At 39.9% G+C, this 27,192-nt stretch overlaps 1 protein-coding gene across 3 annotated transcripts; it reads right to left on the bottom strand.

Annotated features, from left to right (window-relative positions):
* Positions 1-241: 241 nt before the first annotated feature.
* On the bottom strand, positions 242-27,099 carry SMAD5 (SMAD family member 5). Of its 3 annotated transcripts, none has more exons than XM_032124719.1 (7): positions 27,018-27,099; positions 8,497-9,027; positions 7,017-7,268; positions 5,724-5,843; positions 4,877-5,098; positions 2,310-2,566; positions 242-1,408 (listed from the first exon to the last, which is right to left on the bottom strand). In XM_032124719.1, exons 2-7 carry the CDS (start codon positions 8,897-8,899, stop codon positions 1,265-1,267), a joined length of 1,398 nt encoding a protein of 465 aa, XP_031980610.1. In that variant the 5' UTR covers positions 8,900-9,027; positions 27,018-27,099; the 3' UTR covers positions 242-1,264. The 3 variants fall into 3 exon arrangements, with proteins under 3 accessions (XP_031980610.1, XP_031980607.1, XP_031980608.1); XM_032124716.1 differs by lacking the exon at positions 27,018-27,099 and adding an exon at positions 18,612-18,732; XM_032124717.1 differs by lacking the exon at positions 27,018-27,099 and adding an exon at positions 18,612-18,732 and having other exon boundaries at positions 8,497-9,110.
* Positions 27,100-27,192: the final 93 nt, after the last annotated feature.

The following is a 27,192-nucleotide window of genomic DNA, read 5'->3' on the forward strand; positions in this document are numbered from 1 at the left end:
ATATTAACATAGTCCTTCAATCCCATAAAGATGCCGACCACAGTTACAAGTCTTCTGACTGAACCCTGCCATCAGGGACAGGATCAAGAGCACTGTTTCATGCAGGCTACAAAGAAGTGATTACTTTTGGTCATTACCAACAGGTCTGTATTAAATTACATGATCTGGAAGTAAAAGCTTCTGCATTCAGTTACTCATTTGCTAAGCCACTCACAGTCTTCAAAGAAACTCAAACTCATACTTGAAAGTGAATTAAATACAGTGTAATCACTAATACTGCATAGCGTCTACTGAGAGACTAAAAAGGCCTAAGACAGATCAATTCCAGACAGGTAAAATAAAAAGCTAGAACACCAAAAAGAAAACAAAAAACTTATTCCTTCCAAAAAGTAGTAAGCACTGCCATTTACAAATAGTAGTGTTTATGTTAAAATAGAGAAAGGTACCTAAAAAGAAATAGCCTTGGCAACCAAATCCAAATGGCATGAGTGTAAATCAAAGCAAAACAAGAACCACTACTCCAGAAACGTGCAGGATGTTTACCCTGGATCATTTACTATTTTAAATGGTGGTTAAAAGAGATATTACAAAACCAAAGTGGGAAAAGGCTAAGAACTGCTATTCTGCATTAATATACAATGTGTTTATGATAGCATTTTCCAATAGAAAATACAAGTGTTTTTACACCACTCCAATATTTGTAAAAAGTATTTTTCATGTGTACACTTAAAAAAAAAATCACATTGTTCAATCTGAGGCAAATGAGCCACAAAAAAGTCTAATTTTGCTTATGACAGATGTCAACCTTAAGATGTTAAAACACTATGCTAAAAATACAGCTTGCAAGCTGTAACTGCACATGTTCAAACAATTTCATAAACATTAAAAAAAAAATATCCCAAATTATGATATGTATTTATTGCCTGAAGTCAGTCTTCATTAATTCTTGTCCCTACAGGACAAAAAGGTTTTCCAGTTAAGACATTTGTCTGTTTAAGTTCTAGGGGAAGAAGGGAAAGTGTTCTGAATTTTTCAATAGACTATTTTTTTTCCTTAGGGCTCAACTGTCACTTAAGCATCACAAGAACAATTTGAAATGTAAAACTGATTAGCTATACACAATTGAATTGGTCACAAAGGGATCTAAAAAAAAAAAAGTTAAATCATAAGATCCATTCTCCATATAGCTCACAGTATCCACTGGAAGTTTCTCTAGAATTAGAATAAGTTCGCTAAAAATAAGGCTGAAGATGGAATTTCAGCACTATGAAACAGATGAGATGGGATTAAGAGGAGAACCCATTTGTGTAAGTACTTTATCCAGCCACTGGAGGGGCCCATGAAGATGAATTTCTATCCAGCACGGGGTGCTTGTGACATCCTGTCGGTGATATTCAGCTCCCCAGCCCTAGAAAATGAACAAAATGGTATCAGTCAATTCGAGGAGATGCTTGTCTTTTAAAATAGCTGCTAACAAGAAGCTGGAAATCATGATCTCAAGATACTTATCTGAAGGTAATTCATAGTCTAGTAACACTGATCTAAAGGAAGGAACCCGAGGCTGGGAAGGAGCAGGAGGGAAGCTGCACCTGGAAGCCTGAATTAAGTCTCCCGTGCTACAGCCTCCTGTGGAGTTCACTGCTGACTCAAGGATGACTCCTGGCCACGGCCACATCTCTTCTGTTTCAACCTCCTGCTCCCTCTCCTCTGCACTCTCAAACTGAGCAGTATTTGTCATAACTGACAAAACCAACATCTTTTGGACAAGATGCAAAAACACCTGGAAAGCCCAAGTTTAGACTCCACACTAAAACTGAGACAGACAACATCTTGATTAAACAATGCTCAGAAAACACTCCTGTGAGAATAACAGCACAGCTTGACTTCATAAACTCAAATCATGTCTTTTTTCCATAACCAGGGTTTTTTTTAAACTAATAATCAATTTGAAGAAGTTAAAAAATTTCTTCAATAATTATGCTGTTTTCTAATCACATTCCTTTAGTGGATTTGTTATTCACTTTGCTACTTCAAATTTAGAGCATGAACTCAAATCTCCTTTAACAAAATTACAGCAACCACAATGAATAAATTCCTGTCCTGAATACTGAAGTAACTGAATACACAGCCAACATTCAATACAGCAATCTGTGCTTTTCCTTTCTTGCACTGATTTTCCTCTCCCCCAGTTAATCACTTTAAATATACTTATCACTGAAAAGAATCACATGAGGCCAGAACAGTGCTAATGGAATTACTGCTAAATACCCAAACCCACAATAAACTTTAATATCCTCAGAATAATTTACCTTTACAAAACTCATTCGAATGGTGCACATTTTGGTGAGCTCATACACTGCTTCAAATCCATGGTTGACAGACTGAGCTAAAAGCTGAGCAAACTCCTGATTGTTAAAAATTTTCAGACTGCATCCACTGGGAATCTTGCATACAGTTGTTGGATGAAAGCCATGGTGGTAGTTGCAGTTCCTGCTCTGTACAAATATGCTGCTATCACTTAAACACTCAGCATAGACTTCTCCACCAACATAGTAGAGATGAACTCCTTGAAAACAAAGATAAAAACATTTCAAATTATTTTGTTGTCTCTGATTTCGAGGCAGTTGTCGTAAATTCTATTTTTATGGAAAAAAAAAAAGAGTAAATTTCTGCATGAGGAGGTTTTCAGAAAAGCTTTTGCTCGCACTATAACACACTTTCAACACAGCAGGCTCATAATACACCAGCCACTAGATGTCCTTCTCTGATCAATTAAAGAATAGAAAGAAAAAATTACTGCCACATTTCAACTGCTATTTCAAGCTTTTTCCTATAGAATTTATGTGGATTTTAAAACTCCAATTTTATACACCTGGCAGCTTCTGCCTATGCCAAGTACAACAGAAATAGATGTGTCCTGGGAGAAGGGTCAGTGATGGACACAAATGAGAAAGTATATCCATAGTCTGCTCTGATTTTCAGTACATTTTATCAAGCCGAAGGACAACTAAGCCCAATTAGTTGCTCAACTTAATTACCATCAGGCTTTACAAACCATAACATCAACAAAGTCCCTAGATTTAGCACATCTGTGTGTGTACAGCTATGCACACATTTTAAAGTCCATACAACATTATTACTAACTAAAAATTAACATATAGAAGCTGCCCATCCCCTTTAGCACCCAAACACAGGTTCTCACTGCTCCTTCATCAAAACATCTGCCTTCCTTCCCCCATCCCAATTTTACATAGTTGGGATATAGCTCAGTTTAAGTCTTCCCGGCAACACCCTGAGAATCCACTATGGACTATCCCATGGTGTGCCAGAGGAGGCTGCAGCAAGTCAACAAATGCAAGTTAATCTTTCAGACAGCAGCAACTGTTGTGAACATTGCTAGACCCACTTGGGACCAAGGTAGGATGGAGGCTACAGAGGAACCATTGGCTTCAACAACTACAAGCAGCTGTCAGAGAATCTGGGGTGGGCAAGAATGCATTTTCACAACACAGCCCTATTTATTTAAAAAGACAGTGACCACCACTTGCCAGCTACAGTAAAAAACCTTAGCAAATAGGATTGCGTAGTTCTAAGGAGGCAAAACCTCAAGACCTTTCGAACATAAGCCATAAATAAACAGTACTTTATCCCTAAGCAATCTTACTTGTTGTCAGAACAGTTACCATACAGTTACCATAAAGCAAAGCTTAAGTTCAATAATTACTATTAGAGATGCAAACATTTTAAAGTTCATTACTATTCTACAACGTGATGATGTTTCTGGTTACACTTCTGACCTTAGGCAGATTTCTCTGCCAGTACCATCAAAAGGAGTGAGCCAAAACAAAAGAACCTGACAAACCACCCACACCCCACAAATTACTTGTTCCCCTTTATAACATTATTTTATTAATAAATTTTTTTGGACAACTGCATTGCAGAGCTAATGTTTCCAACAGATACAAATAGAACTTCTAGTCTCCAGATTATCTGCAAAATTTTGTCATATTTATAGTAGTTTCTAATTAAAATAATGTTATGTGACAGGGTGGATTTTCATCAATCAAAAGACCAACTTCACCAAATGCTCTTAGGTAGTAAAAAGGCCTCTAAATATGTGCAAGAGAAACAGGGTTCTCTTCTCAGGACTGAGTTAATCACAAAAAAAAAAGATATTCAGAGAAAGCGTTCTACATCTTAGGATAATCCAGGCACATTCCATCAAAGAGGAAAACTGTGCATCTCTATGTGCTATCAGCCAAAACAGTAAAGGAAAACTAGAAGATCTTGCAAAACCTGCTGTCTCCAGGAATCCCTCCCACACACATCCACGCCCCATGGATTCACTCTGACAAATGAGCCCTTGCAATTTTGCATTAGCACTTCAAAGTCCTGCTGCCAACTCACCAAGATATTTGAACATACTGTAGACAGCAGGTAATACCTTACAACAACAAAAAAAACAAAAAAAATCTTTGATATACTGTAAAGATGCATGAAGAATTTGATTTAAGAAATAGATATAATGTAGAGTATCATGGCATATCCTGCAATGTTTCTTGGTGCTGAAACACAGAATTCTACACATTATTCACCCTAACAGGCAAGCCCCAGCGACAATCTAGTTTGGTAAGGAAGGGGTAATACGCAGTCTTTTTAATTAGTGACAAAGAAAAATGTATGCAATTCCTGACTACTTAGAATCAAACTATGCCTAAGTAAGTTGTTTTCTGATACTGGAGAGGTGGATAATGTATCACATCTCAGATTACCTCTAGCATTCTCATCTGAGAATAATCACTGCTGCAGTACAGAGAAGCTGAAATAAAACCAAGGACTTGGTTTCTCACTCATGAGTAAGACAACTCAGTTTTACCTTTGCCAATGTGCCGTCGAGTGTTCTCGATCGTTGAGTTGCGATTAACGTTGGAGAGCAAACCTAAGCAGAACCTGTTTTTGTTATTGGAGGGATCTGTAAACCCATCTACTAAGACACTTGTGGAAGATGCATGGAAAGCCTCTCCAACACGATTATTTAATTCATAATACACAATGGAACACCAGTGTTTGGGTTCTTCATAGGCAACGGGCTGAACATCTGAAAAGCAAATGGAAGTAATAGTTTACATAAGTGTTAAAATATTAAATCTAAAACTGTCAAGCAGACCTTCCAAAACACCATCAGCTAAGTAAAATCTTAGTAAACAGTTACGATGGGCAAGAAGTGTCCTGATTATAATCTTAATTATTTTGACCTTCATGGATTTTAGCTTACCTGTTCATTTTATGATTATTTTCCAATTTTAAGCCTGATATTAAACAAAAACGACCTTACACACACACATAAGACTATTGTGATAGCCAGTAAAATGCACCTCTTCTGTCCACTTTTAAAAGATCTGTTATAACTGGTACTTTGGGACTCAATTTTCAGAGCCTTTGTGCAAATATTATTCCAGCAACAGACAAAGGTAGCAGAAAAGAAATTAAAAAGTCCAACTCACTGTAAGCCACACTATGCACCTGAGGCTTTAAAAGCAAAAGATGAAAATTAAAATAAGCAAGGCAAGTTTTATTTCTCCATTTTGTCTCTTACAGCCCCAGTTTGAACTGCTTCCACCTATCAGCAAGATTTACTGGCCCATTTGAAGTTATTCATTCAGTTTGGTCATGAGTTGCAAGAAGCCAAACTATGTCATTCTACACCAGACCATACAACTTACCTCTGGTAGATATATTTGGCATGATTTGAGGGATCATTGTATTGCTTGTGTCCATAGACTGTGAATTATCCTGCCCCATTTGCTCATCAGGGGGCATATATGCAGGAGGTGGAGTATCAGCTACAAACATGAAAAAGTAAGAATAAACCTCAACAATTTAGAGTACGTATTTATACATTCTACAGTTGTAAACCCACAAAAATATTCCCCAACCAGACATGCTAAAAAAATCGGACTCATTTTCAAAGAAATCTGAACACAGCCAGCTGTCTTCACAGCAAACTCCTTCAACAGCTGAACTTTTACCTATGGGACCAATAACAAGATTGGAAACTTGAAAAAAATATGAGATGCACTTCTTTTCTTTCTGCCTTTTTTTCTTTAATACCTGCACTCCTGCATTTGGGCAAGATGACTCTGCTTCCCTCTTTTTGTCACACGAACATAAGCTTTCTTGCCTACCCTCTTCTCCATGTTCAAAAATAAAGCAGTAGAAGAAATAACTATTTGCTTAGTATAACGAAGGCTTAGAACAGTTATTTTTTTTTCTGCTTCTGCAGGCTGAGTTAATTACAAAGTGTGGATCTGTTTTCTTCCATCAGCACAGCACTCAGTGTGTCAACACCCCACTATGCCCCATAAATGCATATACTCCAGAGATCCCAGCACTTGGCCAACAGGGATACCCACTGACTGGGACACTTCCTGGGGAACTGAGCAACCAGAAAGAACAAAGATTAGGCCACTGAGCTAGTGGAAAAATAAAATCTTTAATCTGTTAAATTCTTGGCTTTATAAACGACTCCAATAATCAGACAGAATCAATAAGACTTCTTTCCTTTGTCTGTATCAATTGTTTTTTCTGTCTTTTCCAACTCAGTTAAACAGAATCAGTTTAATCTGATCTGTTCCCAACAAAAATGTTACTTTTTTCCAGTTAAAAACTGTATTTTAATTGTTTTTATTCAGTGAAAGACATCAATAAACTTCCTGTTCAGCAGCCTGCCTTAGCTTTCTTTTCATTGCTAAATATTCTTCTAAATATGGATTAGTTATTCTATAGTGAAGCCATGCAAAATAACTCACCAGTATTACATCCATGACAAAAAACATTTGGAAAAATAAAACTGTAACAATTAACTCTGACCAGTGACAAAACTAGGAAGAAAATCCCATAAAATACAAATGAAAAAGCCATTTATTGCAAATATAATGAATTCCTGAGGTCATAGGTCACAACAACATGTGACATCTCAATTATTTTTGTTAAACTGACGTTCAGGCTGTGCTCACCTGGTAGCTGAAAGGGACTTGATGGCCCAGAGCTGGCTGGGGAGCTTGGGTAAGTGCTGCTGGCTGGAGAAGGGGGGTAGGGGCTGTTTGGAGAGATGGAGAAGGGAGTGCTGTTGGGCTGCTGGAAGGAGTCGGGAAATGTCGCGTTGTGTGGCATGTGGGGCTCGTTGTGGCTGAGGTTCCTGAACTGAACTAGCAGACTGTGCTGGGGGTTGAATTCACTATGTCTAGGCACTAACACTGGAGGTAGAACTGCAAAAAACAAACAAAAGCCAGATACATTTAGGTTAAAAACTGAGATACAAGGTAAGAGATACAAATAATGCGCTATTCTGCTCATCATGATAATTTCAACAGTAGCTGGGGTGGGAAGAGGAGCAGGGGATGAATCTGGCATGCCTTTACTCCATCCTCTCTCCTTTATTTTTTTACATCATGCATGATGGAAGACTCAAACTTTACCCTTGCAAAAATCACAAAAACACACATATTTCAGGCAACTCAAAGATCACCTTTTTTAAAAAATAATAAACCAAACCAGTCTGGCACATACTGAAATACTGACGCAGAAGTGTAAAACTCACTGCCTGCATACATTCGCAAATCAGAGAAAACAGAAATACAGTCCCCATTACTACAGTCAAACTATACAGTTACAGATTATCCTTTCCACTGAAGACAAACAAAATCTATATTGCCATATAAAGCTATAACTAAGCTGGAGTTTTAACTTCAGGACTGGTGGAGTCTGGAATTCCAGTGCTGCAGCAGTGCACTTGAGCACTACAGCTGGTTGCCGCAGAGTTACAACCACTTTGGCGAGCAAGGGAAGCAACTTCTCACCACTGTCCGGAGCAACGCTCTTCATCTCTTCCACCCAATCCCCCTCAATTTTTCCCACGGCAGCACACTTTACCAGCAGGCTCATTACCTGACACACATCTGACACATACCTTGCTCTAACTGATCATGTCTCTTGGTTCCATTAATCTCTGCTGTCTCCTAACTGGAAGTCATGTGGGGAACTCTATCATCCTAGAATTTTATTCATTTTATTTTTTCTCTATCTCCTCAATTCATGTCACACATTGATTAAGTAGCAAGCCCCTGAAAGGCGGCCACCAACCTCCTTGCAAGGACTGAGATTTTGAAACAAGTTTCTCAAAGAAACTGAAAGAACACATCACTGCTTTCTATTTTACGAAAAATTAGAACTTTGCTACTAACTTTAAGGGCAGCAGACTTAAGAGGTCTGTGGGAAAAAGGTGATTAATCCCAAAGAAAACAGCTGGTACCAAATGGACAACACACCTCCCCCAAACCCCACCAGTAATGTACACTTTGAACATTCCTCTCCCAAACTGCTCATACACCACTTTTAATTGGTTGTAGAGTACCAGAGGAGGAGGAGAATGGAGTGAATAGTAAGTGGTTGCTAAAGATTCTGTTCAGTTTTTAGGACAGTAACTTTCAAACATACCTGGGCTCTCCACCCTCTTGTAGTGGTATGGATTAATGCAGACTTCCTTTTGTTTGGATCCAAAAGGAAATTCACAAATATCCAATGGCTTCAGCTCATGATGGCTTTGTAGATCCGGCCAGCGCCACACGCGACAGTAAATCACATGGGGAAGGCCTTTTCTGTGAGAAACCTGGAGCCGTCCATCTAAAGAGCGAGGAATAGTAACGCACTTGCTGGGCTGTCCTGGACTGCTCAAGGCTTTCTCCAGTTCTTCCATAGCACCTTTTTTCTTTTTCAGCTTTTTTACCAAGGCATCAACAGCTTTTTCTGCCCATTTTTCCTCTTCATCTCCTTGTTTCCAGCCCAACAGACGCTTTACAGCTGGGCTAGTAAAGGAGAACAAACTGGCCATTGACGTCATTTGACACAAGTCTTCAAAAAGTTTGTTGGGTTTTGTCTGTAGGGTTTTTTTTGTTTATTTGGTTTTTTCCAAGTAAGTGTCAGTGTATACCCAAAGCAGTTATTGCAACTGATGAGCTGTATTATTTCCTGGAGGATGACAAAGGAACATAGAGATGGTCAGTGATGAAGTCTTCACATCAAAAATGATGATCGATGCCTCCAATTTAGTTCTAGTAAAAAGGTAATTTAACAAGGAATTAGCAAACAAGCAAAGGCTGTGGTAAAACAAAAAGGCAGATATTAAAAGACTTACTGTTTCAACCCTAGCATTGCATCTGATTTTGTTTCAAAACAAAATCCCAGAAGTACTATGACCTCGCCCCAAAAAAGTGATTAGTCCTCAAAGCTTGCACTACTGATTAGTGGGAAAAGGGACCATTAAGGGATGATAGGGACAGCACAGTTCCCGTTAATATTCCTTAAACTGACGACTTTCGCTCAGAAGACAGGCTTGAGGAATATGCTTTAAAACTAATAATATATCCCTGTCATGGTGCTGCATTAGCAGACTAAACTTGCCATGAAGAAACAGGGAAGAGGCAGAGTGGAAACACCAGTTCCAAAGCCAGTACTGCACGGAAATACTCAGCTTCTCAAATGGATCCTTATTTCCAAAAATGAAAAATTCCTAAAGCATCTGCTTTTTCTAGAGCTCTAATTAGTTACCCCATGTTTTCGAGAGTATTAAAAAAAAATTAGGAAGAAACTGTAGATAAAGAAAACAAAGCACAGTTAAAAGAAAAACCCAATACAAAGCACAAACTAAACCTTCTCCAACCACTCAGAAAGATGGTCAACCTTTTTTTAGTTGTAGCTAATTTTATGCTGCACTTCCTTGTATCTTTTAAGAATATCTGAAGTACTGGATATTTTTAGCCTTGGCAAAAAAAAAAAACCTGTTTTCTTCTCCCCAGAAAAAAGAAGGGGGGAAAAGACATGGTGGAGTAAGCACTAGAAATGTGACCTTTACTACAAACTGTCTCAGAAAGGAGAGGAGCAGAACAACTCCCTCATGAATGGTGTTTTACCACTCACCAGCCCTAATGCAAATCCTCCCCCCAGCAATTTAAGGAGTACCGATGACAAGAGGAAATGATGTGCTGTGGCAACGAACTGATAAGAACTTGTAAAATCCCTTGTGAATACTAAATAAGCAAGTATAGACAATGAGCAGCTGGCAAAAAGCAAGAGCAGAGCTAAGAGAAAGGATGTCAATAACAAAAGATGCTTCCTCTCTTGCTACAGAGACTGCCAAACAACATTGTCTCTCCACTTTTGATAAACCACGGTGAATTAGAACACCTACCCTAGCCCAAGACACCAAATCTGCACATAAGAGAAAAAAAAGGGGGGGGGTGGGGGGGAGGAACCAAGATGTTAAATATCTCTGTGCTGGTTCTCTTAGATTGCTACCTTTAATCAAGATCTTTTTTTCTCCCATCTTTGATAAACTAAAAGTCATCTGATAAGGCTTTTTAAGTGTCTGGGCACATTTACAGGCTCACTCAGGCACTTGGACAGATACTTTTATGTAACAGAATCGGGTACTAAGTATCATCAACCAAAGCTACAGCAAACATCCCTAGGCAAGGCATTTATGTCCTGCATGGAACCATCCTACATTTTCTACTGTGGCGTTAGAGGGTGAGGAAAGCAGGGAACAAACCCAAGGACACTTGGTGTTCCTTTACAGGAAAAAATCCATTCATTTCACACAGTAGCTTAATCCCATTGGTACCTCTTTGATTATTCAGCTTTGTTTCAGTAATATAAAAAAAAAAATCGGAAAAGTAAAACAAACAGAAAAACTGTTTGAAGGTCTTTCTTTCTAGAGCTCTCATAAAAAATATGGAAAAAAAGAAATTAAGAGAATAGAAGTCTTCCACTGCTTCAGCCACTCCCTAGAAGGTACTGAGAAAAAACTAAAGAAAAAAACTCAAATAATTACATATCACCTTTTTTTTTTCAGAAATATCACCATGTCTGCACTTTAAGACTAATTTAGTTCCCTAGGACTATTACACATGAGAACCTTTGCACCCTTCAAAGTAACAGGAAATACATAAAGGGAGATAAACTTGGCCAGGAACTCAGACTGAATTTTTTCTTTTACTGAGGATAAAAGTTTACTGTTTTAAAAAGTAAAAGCTGTTTATAGTTGCAGCTAACTTACTTTCAAGCCTTGCATACATTCAATAGCTGCAAGATCAGCAACTGCTCACACCCCTAGAAAAGGAAATGAACCCACCTAGAATCTCAGACCAGAAGACAATTAAAACGTTCTATTTTTGTTTCTCAGCTGTGCTTTCAAAGAACCTTAAGCATCATCAAGGCAGAAGATGCCCTGGAAATTCCTCTAGTTAAGCTGAGCTCAAAGGAGATCTTCAGAAATGTCCCCTGATCTATCCCATTACAGGAGCCCCATCCATATTAAGAAACAAAATTTAAAGATCTACAATTCTATGCTATGATCATGTAAAATTTTATTTTGTTTTTTAGTATTTTGAACATAATGCACCCATACTAGGGAAGATATTTTATTGGTTTTATATAACTTCAACATCATTTACCTGCAAGTATGCTCATGGAATAAACAAGCTCACTAAAAGAAAAGGAAGTTGGAACAGTTCTACTAAGAAGATATTTTGCAGTAACTAGTATTTGTAGGGAAAGCGTCAAGGGAATTATGATAAATTACTGTCCTATAAACTCTCATTTTAGAACTAATCTGCTTGGAGTAATGCAACACTAAAAACTTCATATTTGTCTGAGGGCCCATGAGCAAAAGCAAAGCCTGGTAAAACAGGTATTTTAGAAGCATCAGAACACATCTGATCAAAACTGCTTCAACGTCTTCAAAAAAAGTTTCCACATACATGCTTGTAACTAAAACCACTGAAAAATGAGACTGTTGAAGTTTAAAACCTTAATACCATTTACTGTAACTCCATTCTGGCCACCCATGAGGCTTTCAAGACTCTTCAGTAGAAGTGTATTTTAACCTGTTCAAAAAAACCAAGGGCAAGAAAGAAACTACAACAAAATACTAATAGGCTTTGAGAAGTACAAATGACATTGAATGTATCTCATTACATACCTTCCAGAAGTTCATTTTGGAAGGCAAAACACTGAAGGTTTACAGCTTTTGCCTTTTCCTAAGAAAACAAGGTAGAATTAAAAAGCTTCATGAATCATGAGCTCGCTTCGTGAGCTATTTAAGACCACAAAGGAGTAGGTTCAGGTATTTATGTAGAAACCAAACATTTCCATGTAGAAACTGTAATTCATGTAGGGTTTTTAGATTTCTGAATGTGTGGCATAAACCGCATTTAGAACATTTACTTGCATTTGCTGTAATTTCAACATCTAATTTGCAAAAGGTTTCTAAGTAATCATGACATCTGCCAGGAACAGCTTCCCCAGATCATCTGTACTTACAATCAATTTCTTCTGAGGCTTAAAAGCACAAGTTATGAGCTGTGATTGCAGTACCACAGAGCATCACTGAGCTTTGAATACAAAAACAAATGCTTTAAAGAGTCACATTTTCATTCAGTGGTGCACAAATTACTCGTATTGCTGCACCTCTAGACACAGCTGGTAACAACTTTCATGGGGAAAAAAAGCTTACTTAAATTTCCTTAAGAGGCAGAGGGTCTATTATGCATTACCTTCTTTTATTAAATAACTTTTCAGGTGAGCTACAAGAGAAAATCAACTGAAAAGCATGCTATTACATTAAAAAAAAACAGTTACAAACACTCTTTAAGGAGTGAGTGTAATGAATTACATGGAGTAGCATGAGGGGGCTTTTAATGGGCAAGTATAAAAGGAAGTAGTCACTGTATCAAAATTAGACTTTGGGGCATGCATTATTTATATTTTTAAAGTTCTTGTTAATGACTACAGCAAATGGAAGGAAACTAGCTGGGTGAACAGGTCCATTGTTTGAATCCCCTCCGTAATACTTCATCCAGCCAGACAGATATAAACACAGTTGGCCAACAGCAGAACTTACATTTCATTTAAGAAGATGGAAGAAATCTACCACCTTCCATCTGCCATCACAAATACTGAGCAACTTAACTTCCTTTTAGCAGTTCTTGTGAAATTTTCTTAGCCTACTGCCTTAAACTGGCAAGTTCAGTAGGTTCATTTCATGCCATACCAAGGAATCTCCTGGCTAAAAGGCCCTGAGCAAGAGTCACTGCAGAACAGAAAATGTAACATTACATATGGTGTATCCATTTTCATGAGATGCATTTTGCATGTAACGTGTTCTCTCACTGATTCCAAACTAATTTTCCACCTGCAAAATCTAGGTTTGAAGTACCATTAACTCAGCAAACCATCATCCCAAGCAGCAGGGCAATGAATGATGCTTTCACAAGCGCAAGAATAAAATGGGTAAAATCATTTTAAAATGGGAAAAGCAATGTCCCTCATCCTTTCCTATTGCCAGTATTAAGCCTGGGTTCAAATGTACAAGGACTACTCTCTTCCCACTAATTTACTTCTTCACAAATTCAGGAAGCCTCCTGTAGCATCATACCCAATCTGAAACAAGAAACTTCACTGCTGATGATTAGAAGCTGTTTTGAGACTCAACTTCATACAATAAACAAAGCACCACTTATAACCAGCAGCACAACTGGGAGTTCATTAGAGCTGCTGCAGATCTGCAGTTAAAGCTGTTCTGCAGTCAGCTCTTGTGCTTAACTTTATTGCCCTTCAGACTCAGAAATGCTCAGGTTTTTTGACTCCATACACACATTAACATACATACTCATACAGAAAGCTCAGAAACTCTACTGCAGTATATTACAGTGTATTATGCTATTTACACAGATCAATACTTTCTTTAAAACTACAACCTCATGCATCAATTTCACCTGGTTTTATTGAAATCCTTCTTTCCTTATAAATTTCCTGACAGGAACTGTGCAGGATTGTGCTTGGGTTTTATTATCATTTTCCCAAGTCTACAGCTTACATTGCAGCCCAGCATTCAGTCCTATGCAATGGCACACTTTAGTCTTTTCTTGAGAATACAGGAGAAATGTTAGCTCCACAATTTCTTCATACACATCAAGCATAAACAAAATCCTAAGATGACACAGTGGTTAAAAAACTTGTTTAATAAACTTGGAAGGGCCTGCATGCTGCAGACCACCGCCACAGCCTCTCCACGGAAAGGATTTTTCTTCAACCACCCTGTGCAACATCTCACACAAAGAATACCACCAATGAAAAAACTTCTTTTGCCCTTTTTCCCTTAAGTAAAGGATGAAAGAGATTTTATAAAGGATATCAAAAAGGAACTTGTGGTATTTTCATCAGAACTGGGCTTGCATTACAAATATACATCCAGTTGACCAAAATCTATGGCAAGTGCTTTCAGACTAGCACTAGACTTCTTGCTTCAAACATGCCTTGCAAGGCAATATAATCTAACTGATAATATATGTAAACAAGAACAGAAAAGAACTGTCTGGTATCTTTAAAACTTTTACTAACCATGACTGTCCTCTGAACAGAAAAACCTACTGACAATTGCAGACAGGGCTTTCTCACACAATACTTTTGCTTTTAATTTCCCATCTGTACACCATCTAACACAGCTTAAAAAAATGCCGAAGCATTTAGCTCTGTCAGCTGAGAAGTATTTAACCAGCACTCTCTTACAAGAAACCTAACAAACTCTGAGGCCAAGCACAAGCAGCAAGTAATACAATGTACATGGAAGATACAGCTCAGATAGCAAAGTGACGCTTTTGTTTCTTCTTAAAGTTTTTTCAAAAACTACTGTCAAAAAATAATACCAGTGATAATGATTTATATCACAAAAGAGGTCCAGACAAAGAGATACCTAAGATCACTAAGAGAGCTCCACTGCACTTCCAAAGCACCCTCACTTCCATCTGATGCCAACAAAAGCCCAGAAAAATTATAATCAAAGAACAGTTCTGAATTTGTTTTGCATCATGGTAAAACTTAAGTGTGATACAGGGGAAGGGAGAGGGAGGGAGAAAACACAAAAACTTGCCATGCCTAAAAAAGTCCTAACTATTTCTTAAAGCATCCACATTTACAACAAAAAAACATCCAATGCTCCCATGGCCTTGGTCTCTGCAGCTGCTCTAATTACTGAGCAATCAGCTTTTGTAGAAATTCTCAAAATTATAAATTCCATCTTAGAACCAAAACCTGTCTCCCTTAAGTGTTTTCTCAGAAGTGTCCATTTTCTCACACTTCTATTTCAGCTAACTGGCACTTTCCAACAGAAGCGTTATGCTGGAAAATGCCACCATCAACAGTAGGCAGCCCTGAAACTGCCTCCTGTTTTTAAGGTTATTTAAGATCTACCCCAACCAAAGCAGATAACTACAATGTAGAATCCATTCCTAATTAAAATTCCAGAGAAAAGCACTGCTGCATTTCACTAAACATGAAAACAAAGGCCTATGCCTCCACTGGTAGGTTGGTGGATGTGGACAAGCAAGTGGGTGATTAGGAATGACCTCAGTACTACACTTGGGAGACAAAAATGGGAAAATAAAGGGCATCTTGTACTTTTCACAAACCCCAAAGTATGCTAAAAAATTAACAAGCTGGACAAAGCCTTCCAGAAATTTAGATGTTCATGTGCAAGACCTTCATTAAAGATTCTAAATACTATGAGTTGGCAACAAAAAGTATAACCTGGAAAACAGGACACTCAAAAAGCTTTAAAGGAAGAAGAAAAATAAAGATGTGTGTGTGTATACACTTCCACTCCAACTGAATTGCATTAAGCCTGTGACAAGTTTACAAAAGCTACAGGATTGGAGGGAACACTGACAATACTAATTCAGCAAGCTTTTTTTTCCCCTTGCACAGAGTGAATGAATGGCAAAGTATTCTAAATTTGTCAGTTTGTGACATCCACTGACCCAGAATTCAGAGACACTACTTCATAGTTGGTGTATCAGTAGCAGGGACTCTGACAAAGATCCTCTGTCAAGGATGACAGTGCTGGCAGGCTCAACCTTGGTGGTAGGTCAGTAGGGATACAGACTTGGCAAGCAGCGTCCTGCACCTTGCCAACCCACGCTGGTCAAGCGCGCTCAAGTGCCAGCCAAACTTTTCTACGTGGTCACAGGAACATGGCGAAAAAGGCTTCCAGAAAGCAGTGCAGGAACTTGCACTGTGACTAATGATAACGGCCAAAGCATTAAATTACTGTTCAACTTGCTTTTAATGAGCTGTTTATTGTTAGCCATGAAGATATCTCAAGTGCACTCAGCTCACACAAGAACAAATCTTCTCATTTTGAGCACGAGCTCCTTACCTGTTTTCTAAAAAAAAAGTCGTGTAAAGACCTTTAAAGAAACATTAACAGATTAAAAGTCATTCCACCAGATCTAACACAGACATTTGAGGAAACTTATACTTTAATTTAAAAAAAACAAACATTAAAATAATCAACAAGGCCTTAACTAGAGGGAAAGGAAGACACAGGGACTTGCACAGAATTGCCACAGAAGTATTTCTGCAGGTATGTAATTCAGCCAAGAGCAATAAGAGTTCCTAGCATTTTCTTAAGACATCTATAAAGAAAATACGGCAGTTTTCTGCAATTTAAAGTGTCCTCCAAAGTATTAAAGATCACAACATAATTTGCAAAAAACATTCAAATAAATCCAAAAGGTTCCTTAATTGAGCATGAGCATTCCATCTTGGGAAACAATTTTTTCCAGCTCAAATAATATTCTGTGATGATAAAAACTCTGCACAGTTCACCCACTCCAGGTGCAAGAATAAAAATCTGACTTCCTAACAAGTATGAAATAGTATAGGGTCAACAATTACAGTTCCTTCAAGTTCCATCAGAGGTTAAAACTCCAAAGCTCAAAAAAAAAAACCAAAAAACAACCCCACCCACCACAGCTGTACACAGCAGCACACCCTGTTGTGATCTTTTGTCATCAAGAGGAGAAAGAAATGCTGAGGAAGCCTCTCTTCCTTCTTTTCCATTTCTCAGTCCCATCATGATTGTCCATCTGGGCTTCCACTAGGAAACTCCTCTTCAGAAAAAGAGAAAATTCCTATCTCAAATGTATGTCCTCCACGTTTGAAAGGAAAAGAAAAAAACAGGTATCCCAGTGAACACATGGTTTGTTGGGGTTTTGTTTTGCAGAAAGAAGTGGCATTAAGCACTTAACAGCAATTTCAAGGCCAAGTGAACAAAATTTCAATATCAGAGGTAAGAGTAAACCACTATCAAACGGTAGGGATTAAGACATTAAATCCAACACAGACAAGGCACTCTCAAAAGTTACAACACACTAATTGTGAAACATCTTCAATTAAGTTATTTGCTGCTTCTATTAACTTCCACTACCACTAGCTGCCAACTTCATAAAGCATTACAGGTTTTGATGAGCACAGGCACATGACTGCAAGTGTTTGCACCTTTTTCTTTACTCCAATCAAACTGTGATTCCTCAGAATACCAGGAGGATATTCTGTGCAGAACTTCTGTAACTGACACATGAAATGAACAACGCTCATTTCAGTTTTCAGTATTTTAAAGCCACCCATGGAAGGTTAATTATCTGAGAGTAATAAAAGAATGAAAACCAGCAAGAGATTTCATCTAAAACCATCATATACTGACAATCTAATTTCCCATGACAGACGAAACTTTGCTGATCCAAATTTTGACAGTTAATCCTTGGAGGTTTTGTTAAAGCAGCGAGTCCAAGTGATTCACTGCACGGAATTTCTAAATCCTTACCTATTCTACCAAAAGATTCAACAACTATTACTGAACCTATTCAATAATATAGTCAACACTACTACTGAATCAGTTCTTCCCTATCTCATTTTCCTGTGAAACACCATTCAATTACCTTAAGGTCACATCAGAAACCCCACAACTGGAACAGAGCACAGATCACTTGATTTCCAGTCTCGTGCTTTTAACCGCAAGAGCGTATTTCCTCTATTAAATTTACAACCCGCAGAAGACAAAAATTTGCCGTTCTAAATCACCGAAGCTGTGCATCTGTTGTCAGGCAGCTGTCAGGGCTGGGCGCACGCGAGAAAGGCCAGGGTGGACAAGTGTGTGTTTGTGAGAGCTGTGTGTGTGTGAGCCCTCACATCGCCTCCCGCCTCTTTACCAGCGGCTGCAAACGTGCGGGTTTGTTGCTCTCCCCTCGCTCGGCCAGGCCTGACTACAGCTAAGAGAGTCCTCGTCTTTAAAAAAAACAAAAATAAAAAAACCAAACAAACAAAAAAAATACTCAAAAAAACCCACACCAAAAAAACCCCACCAAAACAAAAAACCCCAAACAACAAAAAATAAGAGACACTCCCTCGAGCCTCTGCTGAGCACTGGGATGTTCGCTCCTGTACCGGCACCACGCGTGTCCGAGCAGCCCCGCGGGCGGCCCCGCGCTCCCCTCTCCCTCCCGGGGCTGCTCCTTCCCCCACAGGCCGCTCCCCGTCCCCTCCCGCCCCGCCAGGACCACCGTGTCACTGCGGGCCCGCTCGAGGCCTTGGCCTCGCTTCCCAAAGGGCCCGTCCCGTCTGCCCCCTCACACCCACCGCCGCCCGGAACCCGACTCGCAGCGCCGCGACCCCGCGGCCTGCAACCTCCCCCGCCCCATCCCACCGCCCCGACCCACCCGGCGCGGAGCAGGCGGCCTCCCCAGGGCGGGTGTCCGTGAGGCGCCGGCTGGGCCGCGGCCGCCGCTGCTGCTGCTGCTGCTGCAGCGAAACTTTGCCGGGGGGAGCGGCGGGACGGGAGCGGCGGCGGCGGGGCCGGCGGGGCCAGCGCCGGGACCCGGATGTGCGCGAGGGGCGGGGCCGCGCGCGCGCCGCGGCGGCGGCGGGAGGAAGCGGGAAAAGGGCCGGGCCGGGCCGGGCTCCGGGTGCTGTGTGGGAAGGGGCCCTATGAGGAATGGGCCCCGCGCTGTGAAAAGGAGCGAAATAAATGCAAATAATAAATCAACAAATAAGTGTGCAGGGTTCGGTGTCCAGAAAGCAACGTACCACATAACGGAGGAATGGAAAAGGCCCCGAAGGTCCCGCTGCGTTGGCGGGCGCTGCTGGGGCCGAGGGCCGGTGCTCTCCCCCAGTACCGTGTGCTGCTGCCGTACCTAGCGGCTGACACCGGCCCTGCGCATGGGGGCTGTTTTCACAGAATCACGGAATCAGTTAAGTTGGATAGACCTGGGAGGTCACCGAGCCCAACCTATGACCGAACACCACGGTGTCAACCAGACCATGGCACTGAGTGACACGTTCAGTCTTGCCTTGAACACCTCCGGGGCAGTGGCTCCGCCACCTCCCTGGGCAGCCCCTTCCAATGTCTGAGCACCGTTTCTGTGAAGAAATTCCTCCTGATGCCCAACCTGAACCTGCCCCGGTGCAGCTTAAGACTGTGTCCTCTTGTCTTGTCACTTACTGCCCGGGAGCAGAGCCTGACTCCCACCTGGCTACAACCTACTTTCAGGGAGTTGTAGAGAGCGGGATGGTCCCCCCTGAGCTTCCTCATCTCTTATGGGATGGGTGTTATCCACAATGTGTTGGGGCTGTTGAGGTCCTTCAAGGGGCTGCATCTCTGAGTAAGTTGCTAAAATACACAGTAAAGCTTCAAGAAAATGTGTCAGGAGTGTTATGGATGGCTCTAGAAAGGATTGCACAGATGAGGATTTTCCTACTGTGTATAATGGAACACTATGGGACAGAACTCTTACTGTCCTCATCATGTAACATGGAAGTCACTGTTTCCTCAAAGCTACTTTTGAATTGCACAGAAGAAAGTTTCAGAGAGGCACCGGGCCAAAACCACACCCAACATGCCACAGCAGTGCCTGCCCTTGGTTAAGCATACTGCAGGCACAAGTGTTTCTTGTCATTTTTAACTGAGTGAATTATTAGATATGAGGGTATATTAAAGAAGAATTGGATTCCACACCATGACTTGATGTAAGAAGGTTTTCATTTTTTAAATTGCTCTTAATACACAAATGACGTTTGGAACTCCAAACACCTCAATTTCCACTAAAGCTAAAGAATGTGCTTTCTTCCACTGAAATCAGTTATAAAAATTAGTTGTCCATGCAAAATCCTCTCATGGTAGGGAAGGACTGGCCAGGCCTTGTTTGCCTTACAAGAGATGAGGTGCCATAGAGCAACACATGCAAGGCTGACCCATGCTCAGCTCTGCTCTTCAGGACCAGGTGGAACCACTCACCACAAACTATTGTTGAGGTCTGAACTCTGATGCCTTTGAAAAATTTAACTCTATATGGGCAACAGGAACATCCACAATTAGAGGAAAGTATTTCACACTTCAGCTCACAAAGTGATTTTAAGAGGAAACTTTTCCTACAGGACAATTACTTCGTAACTCAAAGGCTGCTTTCCTCAGAGGAGGCTGATCATGGCTGGCTTCAGACACACTACTGAACTAAGCTAAATCCTACTCTTGTAACTACAGAAATTCCTACAGGAAAGTTTCTCCCTCTGGCCAAAAAAAATTGTGTAGGAACAGATATGTGGGGCAAACCCATCATTTGTACATAAATTTGTATCTCTGTTGTAGAATATGTAACTACACCAGATTTTCTAACTTGCCACAGCTAGAAATCTGGCATGCCAATTGTATCTGGCACGCCAACTGAATCTTGCTATTGGATTCCTTTTGGAAAAAAAATAGAAGCATGCAAATGTAATGAAAAGTGATTTTCTATATATATATTTACATATATATATATAATATGTTATATACATTAAGCTAAAAAGAAGCCACATTTGAAACCCTATCTTTTGTTTGTGTAACTTAAAGGTAAAACATCTACCAAAAAGAAAAAAAAAATCAAGAAAAGGCAATATAAAATTGATAGATATAGGGAAAAATATCAAATGAGCCAAGCCGAAATTTCAATTTCAAGTATATTTGAGCTTTAAAGAAATTTTCTTCTGGTTCAAAACTGCATGGCTCTTGATTATTTTGAATGTAAACAGAAGTTCTTAAGAAGTCAATTAATAGCCCAGCAGGATATCTCTACTAAAGTTCATGGCTGCAGTGAAGGAGCAAGGCTTTGGTGTAATTTAGTCCCAGAACTGAGCTAACCTTTGGGGACTCCTCCATATCTCTGCACCAGCAATTGTTCTGCTTTGTCCCAGCAGTCCAAAATATGGGACAAAAAAACCTCACAATAACTGTTGGCCTTTTTCCAAGTCTTTTGTGTAACTTAATTAATAAACCAAGTAACAAACAACAAATTGGCAGCAGGCATTTTAGGTGTTCATGTGCCAACCATCCTGTCTCTAGAAAACAAAATGTTCTCCTCTGCTGAGGAGTTACAAAACAGTTGTATACTGCTGGGTGAATCTGTACTGAGGAACACTGTATCACAGAGCTCCAATGCACTTCCTGCTGCGGAGCTTTCAGAGTTCCAATGATGACGAAAGCTGAAGGTGTGCATGCAAGAGCATGGGAAGACAAGGAAAACTGTAAGATTTTCAAACCTAAGTTTTCCTAAACATTCTCGAATTAAAACTACAGGCAATTGAGACATGTCTGCTTGCAGCACACCCTCCTCAGAAAACAGTCATTCTTAAGCACAATGCTGAGACTGTTTTGGAGTGTGGTAGCAAGGAATGTGATAATTCGGCTGAAAAGTAGGTTTCCTTTTTTTTTCCATGCCATTTTGTCATAGACTAATGTTGAATGGGCAAACCCCAAATGTCTGAAGTCAAATTATCTCTTTGTAGTCAATGAAACCGATAAAATACAAAATAATTGACATTGACTATCTGATGATTCAGGTCTGTGTGCCCTTAAGGTCACAGGAAAATTAACACCACTTTCAGCACTGCCTATTCATACATGGTCTCCATCATTTGGATCTCTAGTGACACAGTCCAGTGGATCCACTCTAGTAACATATCAAGTTCAATAAAAGAACAACAAAGAGACTCAAAGCACCCTGAACACATTTTCCAGAAATCATGTGATTTCACAAATTCCTGAATTTTACAACTCATGGAACCATCAATCTTATTTTATCATTGTCAAACCCAGATTTTCCAGCGGACATGCCGCTGTGTTAATCTAAGGAAAAAGGACTAGCTAACCTTCCCCTTACCTGAATGTTTTAATTATTGAATTATGTTAGATTCTGCAGAGACAACTGCACATGTTTAGACTTTGGGGCCTGCCTTGTAAAGTCAGTTGAAGTACAACTACTTGTTTGATATTCCTTTGTGCACGAGCTAATGGCAATGAGGGCAGAAAAACACCTTCCCAGAAAGCTGAGTTACTGTAGGTGTTTATGTCAGAGTGAAAAATAACCTCAAAGTCTGATCAAAGTGCAAAACAACCAACAGAAGAACTACCTAAAGCTATCAGACTTAGTTGAGAAGTGTGAAGTTCAAGAACTATCTTAAATTCCATTAGTTTTATTTTACTCCCCAGATTTTGAATACAATTCCTATATTTCTTAATGAAATTTTTATTTGGTTAGAAGTGAATTAGTATGAAAATCAAATAGATTGAATTATAAAGAAATAGTCTTGAAAAAAAGTTGCTTTTTTATGAAACTTTGGCCTTCCTGTAACTTCTAAAATGGCTGTATTGTTCAATTTAATTCTCTATCAACTTTCTAAATTGCTGGGGGAAGAAGGGGGAATGTTGTTTAAAAAAGAAAAATAAATATACATAAACAGTTGCCATGTCTCTACCCACATTAAGCATTTGCAAAGCCACTTTATGTTAAAAAAATCCTGTAGTGTGAAAGATGGCTTGGATATTTAAACCAAATCTAGCTTAACAACAGAATTGGGGGAAGTGGATAGGATAGCTCAAGAAAGTTCCACTCTCACAGCTGTCAGCTGAGAAGAAATGGGGGAAGGGGGAAATGCTGAGAAAGGAATTTATGGGGTTTTTTGGCAGTGAAGAGAGGAACATGCCATCCCTGTTTGAAAAGTTTCAGGGTGGGAAGGGCTAAGGAGGGGCTAACATACTATACATACCTTTATGTATATTTTTGAGGCAGGAAAACAGTGTTGTGTTTAAGCAGAGTTCAGCAAGTGAAGAGGGAGGCGACATTCGCTCTGGCCATTTGGTTCTCTTAAATAAGCCCACAATTTACAGCAGGCTGAGAACAAGCACAGGAGGTGGCAAGAGGCTGCCTCACAAGAAGACAATACAAATGTTGTGTACCTTGCATCACATATGTAAGAAAATGGAAATAACATTTAGTGTCTGGAGGAAAGATATTAAAAGTGTTTATCTCCAAGGCCCTCAGAGGTGTAGGCTCCTGCAAAGTCACACTCACTGGCTCACAGCCTTTGAATTCCCAGAGCTAATTCTGAAATTAAGTACCCTGTTATTGTTACAGCCACACTTCTGGGTACCTTGCATGACAACTCACACAGAGAAAGGGAGAGAAGAATTAGTCTTGTTTCCTGAAGCTACAGGTAGAAGACATTAACATGAAATTGTAGACCAGGGGAGAGAGGGAAGGCAAGCCAAAGGTATTCTCCCCAGCAAGTTTAAAGCTGCAAACTTTTCTTCCTAGACTGGAAGAAGAAATGGGATGAGACATGTAGCTGAATAATGCTACATCTATGGGGATGTTAGAAACAAAGACATAATTATGTAAAAGTTTTGTAAGTTCTGCTCCATTCCACAGAATAAAATTGTGAATATACTAGGGATGGTATATCCAGTTCAACAGATCTGAGAGTCACTAAGGATGCAAAACTGCACATATAATTCAAGAAAAAAAAAGTCTGAAAAACATATAAAAAAGGCAACATCCTAAGAAAGGAAAAAGGACACTGCAGGAAGAGTAAGATGTGTATGAAGTAATGAGTAACAGAAGCATTTGCTTGAGAACTGTCACAAAGTCCACCTCAGAGTCGGAACCACCATCCATTGACACCTGTGGATAGAGTCCGGACAGGGCAGAGTCCTCCAATATCAGATCATCTTCTTGGAATAGGGTGAAAACCTTCCCAGAGAAATGGAAAAAATGTCCCAGCTGATTAACATGAAGTATTATAGTGCTCTCAGAGAGGAAATGATAAAGAAGATATTTTTAACCAGCTCAATTCCTTTGAATATTCCTCTGCTGTTGTTATTTTTGTGGACCATCCCCAGCTTGCCCTCACCATCGCATCAGCAGTACAGAAACATGCAGCGCCCTCACTCTTCTAAATCAGTGATTTTCAACTATTTCCAGAATACGACCTCGCATTACAAGAACACTTTCTGGAGTCTGACACCTGCTCCTAAGCTCAGAAAAAAGTTGGCCCCTGCCTCCTAAAAGCTGTCTGCAACTACCAGACCAATTTCCTACAGACAACAGAGAAGCTGGACCATGGAATTGGGATAGAATATGTAGAACAGAAAGAGAATGAATCCAACATCACAGTGAACTCCTTGCACATACCATAAGCCTGTGTTCACTATGAGCTTTCTTCTTTGATGAAAACTCAGCTCAAATTAGAAATGATCAAAATTGTGTCTTACTTCCCTAAAGGTTTACTCCCTTCCCCCCACCTGTTTACATCCCATACCATTAGCCAAACATGGAGATTCTGGGTGAATCCTTCAACATTATCTCCTGCATGGTCCCAGTTTTTCCTAGAGTTTTTCAGTGCCCAGCCCAAGCACTGCCATCTGAGCATGGTCCCTTTTGGTGGTCCCTGGCATTTGGGTGGGACGCATGCTTACTTCAGGATAGTGAGGAGATCTGACATGCAGCCTCACACTCAACATAATCATCTGCTGACACAGTCATGAGCTGGAAATCCATTTCTTGCAGCAATAGAAGGGACCAACATCCACAATAACTGTGCACTGAAAACTTGCATTTGTGGCTCCATGGCCAAAACCACAGGAAAACTATTTTTAGCACAATGGAGCTCTAAATAGTGGAAGCACTGAAATTTTAGCTCACATCATGGGCCAAATTCTTCTCCTGGTTACACCCACTCTATGGAGAAGCTTGAGTATAGTAAACAGAGACACTCTGAAACAGAATTTTTTTTTTTTTTTTTAAGTGAAGTTTTTGCTTATGAGTAAAATAAGTATTTTAAACTTTGAATGAAGAAGGGCACGCATCCTCCAGCATTTCCTCTGGAAATAAATGAAAGGAGAAAGGAACAATTTGAAATAGAAGCTCTCTATTACTGTAACTGTATCTGTTATGATAAAGGTAATTCTACCCACTGTATATGTGTGAACCATACCCAGAGCTGACATCTCTCCATTCATTACACAGCCACTTTTGGCTTAGACCAGTGAAAAGAACACTGAGTTTATCTGTATCTTGAGAGAAGGTGACGCAGATGAGTGTAGCCTATGAGTAACAAATCAGGTTTTAATAGCTAGACCTACACTTAATTACTCACAAGCCAACTTTCTAACAGCTGTTTTATCACCTCAGGATTTCCCAACACAAAACAATTAGTGATGGCAGTGCAGAGCACTCAGGCTTTCTCATGTACGAACTGACAGGACCTGACTTTCTCCTTCTGGGTGTAATTCCAACGGAGTCACCAAGTTACAGGGTGCTGGGCCTTTATAACTTGCATTTAAATTTTGTGGCACACTCAGGGACACAATTTTTTTTTCCAGCCCCATGACCAAATGGTTGGGTTTAATAATTTCCTCTACCATATCAAGATCTGCATATACAAGCATAATAATGTCTATTGTAAATTAAAGTGCTTTTGGGCATAGTGTAGTACAGGTTTTGGACAGTGTGTTGTAAGCTATTTGCTTTCTCTTACCAAAATTTCCACAGAATTTTTTTTCCTTTTCCTTTTTTTTTTTTTTCGGTTGGTTGGTTGGTTGGTTGGAGTTTTTCTTTTTTTTTTTAGGAGAAGAGGAAACTGGATCAGTTTCTAAAACAGAAATTTTTGGAAAAGCCATCAGATGAGAAAATCACAAAATAGTAATATAGTAATGATAATGCTATTTCTCATTCACTATCTTATTGTTGATGAGTTTTCTTGCATTCTTTAAGCACTGCCCTATGACATATGTTTTAAAAGGAAGTACAGGAAGGAAAATTAAAAGGCAAACTTAACACATATTCAATTTGGTTACATTTTTTATAATCTGAAACAAATTAGGATTATTGTTACTGTCTAAATACCTTCATATGTAACACAGTAAAGGGCAAAAAATAAATTCATAAATGCTCCAGCTGCTTAGCTGGGCCCCGTGTAAGGCACTGCACTAAAATAGTCCACAACCGTAATTACAATTCGCCACATCTTGGGAATGACATTTAGGATTCTCGAGGCACTTTTAGATAATTTTTAGACTCTGCGTCGAAGTTCAGCTGTCACAAAGTTTTATTTTGTAACAGATTTTATCCTTTGGAATGTTATGTTTGGAGTGAGCTGAAGATATGGAAAAATACATGCAATATCGTTTGCTTACCCGACTGAAATATAACTCCTCAAACAAAGCTGAAACTTTTTTCCCCCCCCCTAATGTTCCTATTCCAGCCTGTGCTTGTCTACAGCTATTTAGATTTGGAAGAGGGGGCGACGGGGGGAGGGGGGGGGGGCAGGAGAAAAAACTCTCCCCTACTGCACTATTCTGACTCCATTAGTGCCGTCAACGAGAATTCCTGCTCTCTCTCCAGTAATTAAATAAATATTTAACATTGCGGGATTTAATTGGAATCCCAGAAGTTAACAATAGCCTCAGCTATCGGTGTCGCTATCTCAGGGGTTCTGTTTTCACAGGGGTATATTTAGATCTCGGCCGCATCGCCCACTTGCATTACGAATAGTACCACCCCCTCTCTTGAAAAAAAATAAAAAAAAAGGAAAAACGAAAAAAAAAATCCCAATCAAACAAAAAACAAGAAGCTCGGTAAAATCTGGAAACTTTCATGAAGTGACGCCATCTCCGCGGACCTCCTTCCGTGCTGCACAACGTACTTCAAAGCGTAACGAAGGCAGTGGCCGGCAGGCTCGCGTAAAAAAAAAACCCCAAACAAAAACCCAACCACAACAACAAAAAAAGCAGTAAGGAATGAACACAGCATTACCTTCCAGCAACTACTGCCGCTCCAGTTTCTCACCCTTTATTTTGTCACTAGCTCCCTTCCAAGTGATCCCCATTCCCCCTCTCTCCCATGCCACGGCCGCGCCCGGGGAGGAGCCCTGCGGAGGGTCCCCAGCGCCCCGGGAGCAGGGACGGGCGGTGACACCCCCGAGCTGCCG

The sequence above is a fragment of the Corvus moneduloides genome, chromosome 15 (genome assembly GCF_009650955.1).
Source record: "Corvus moneduloides isolate bCorMon1 chromosome 15, bCorMon1.pri, whole genome shotgun sequence".
NCBI lineage: Eukaryota > Metazoa > Chordata > Aves > Passeriformes > Corvidae > Corvus > Corvus moneduloides.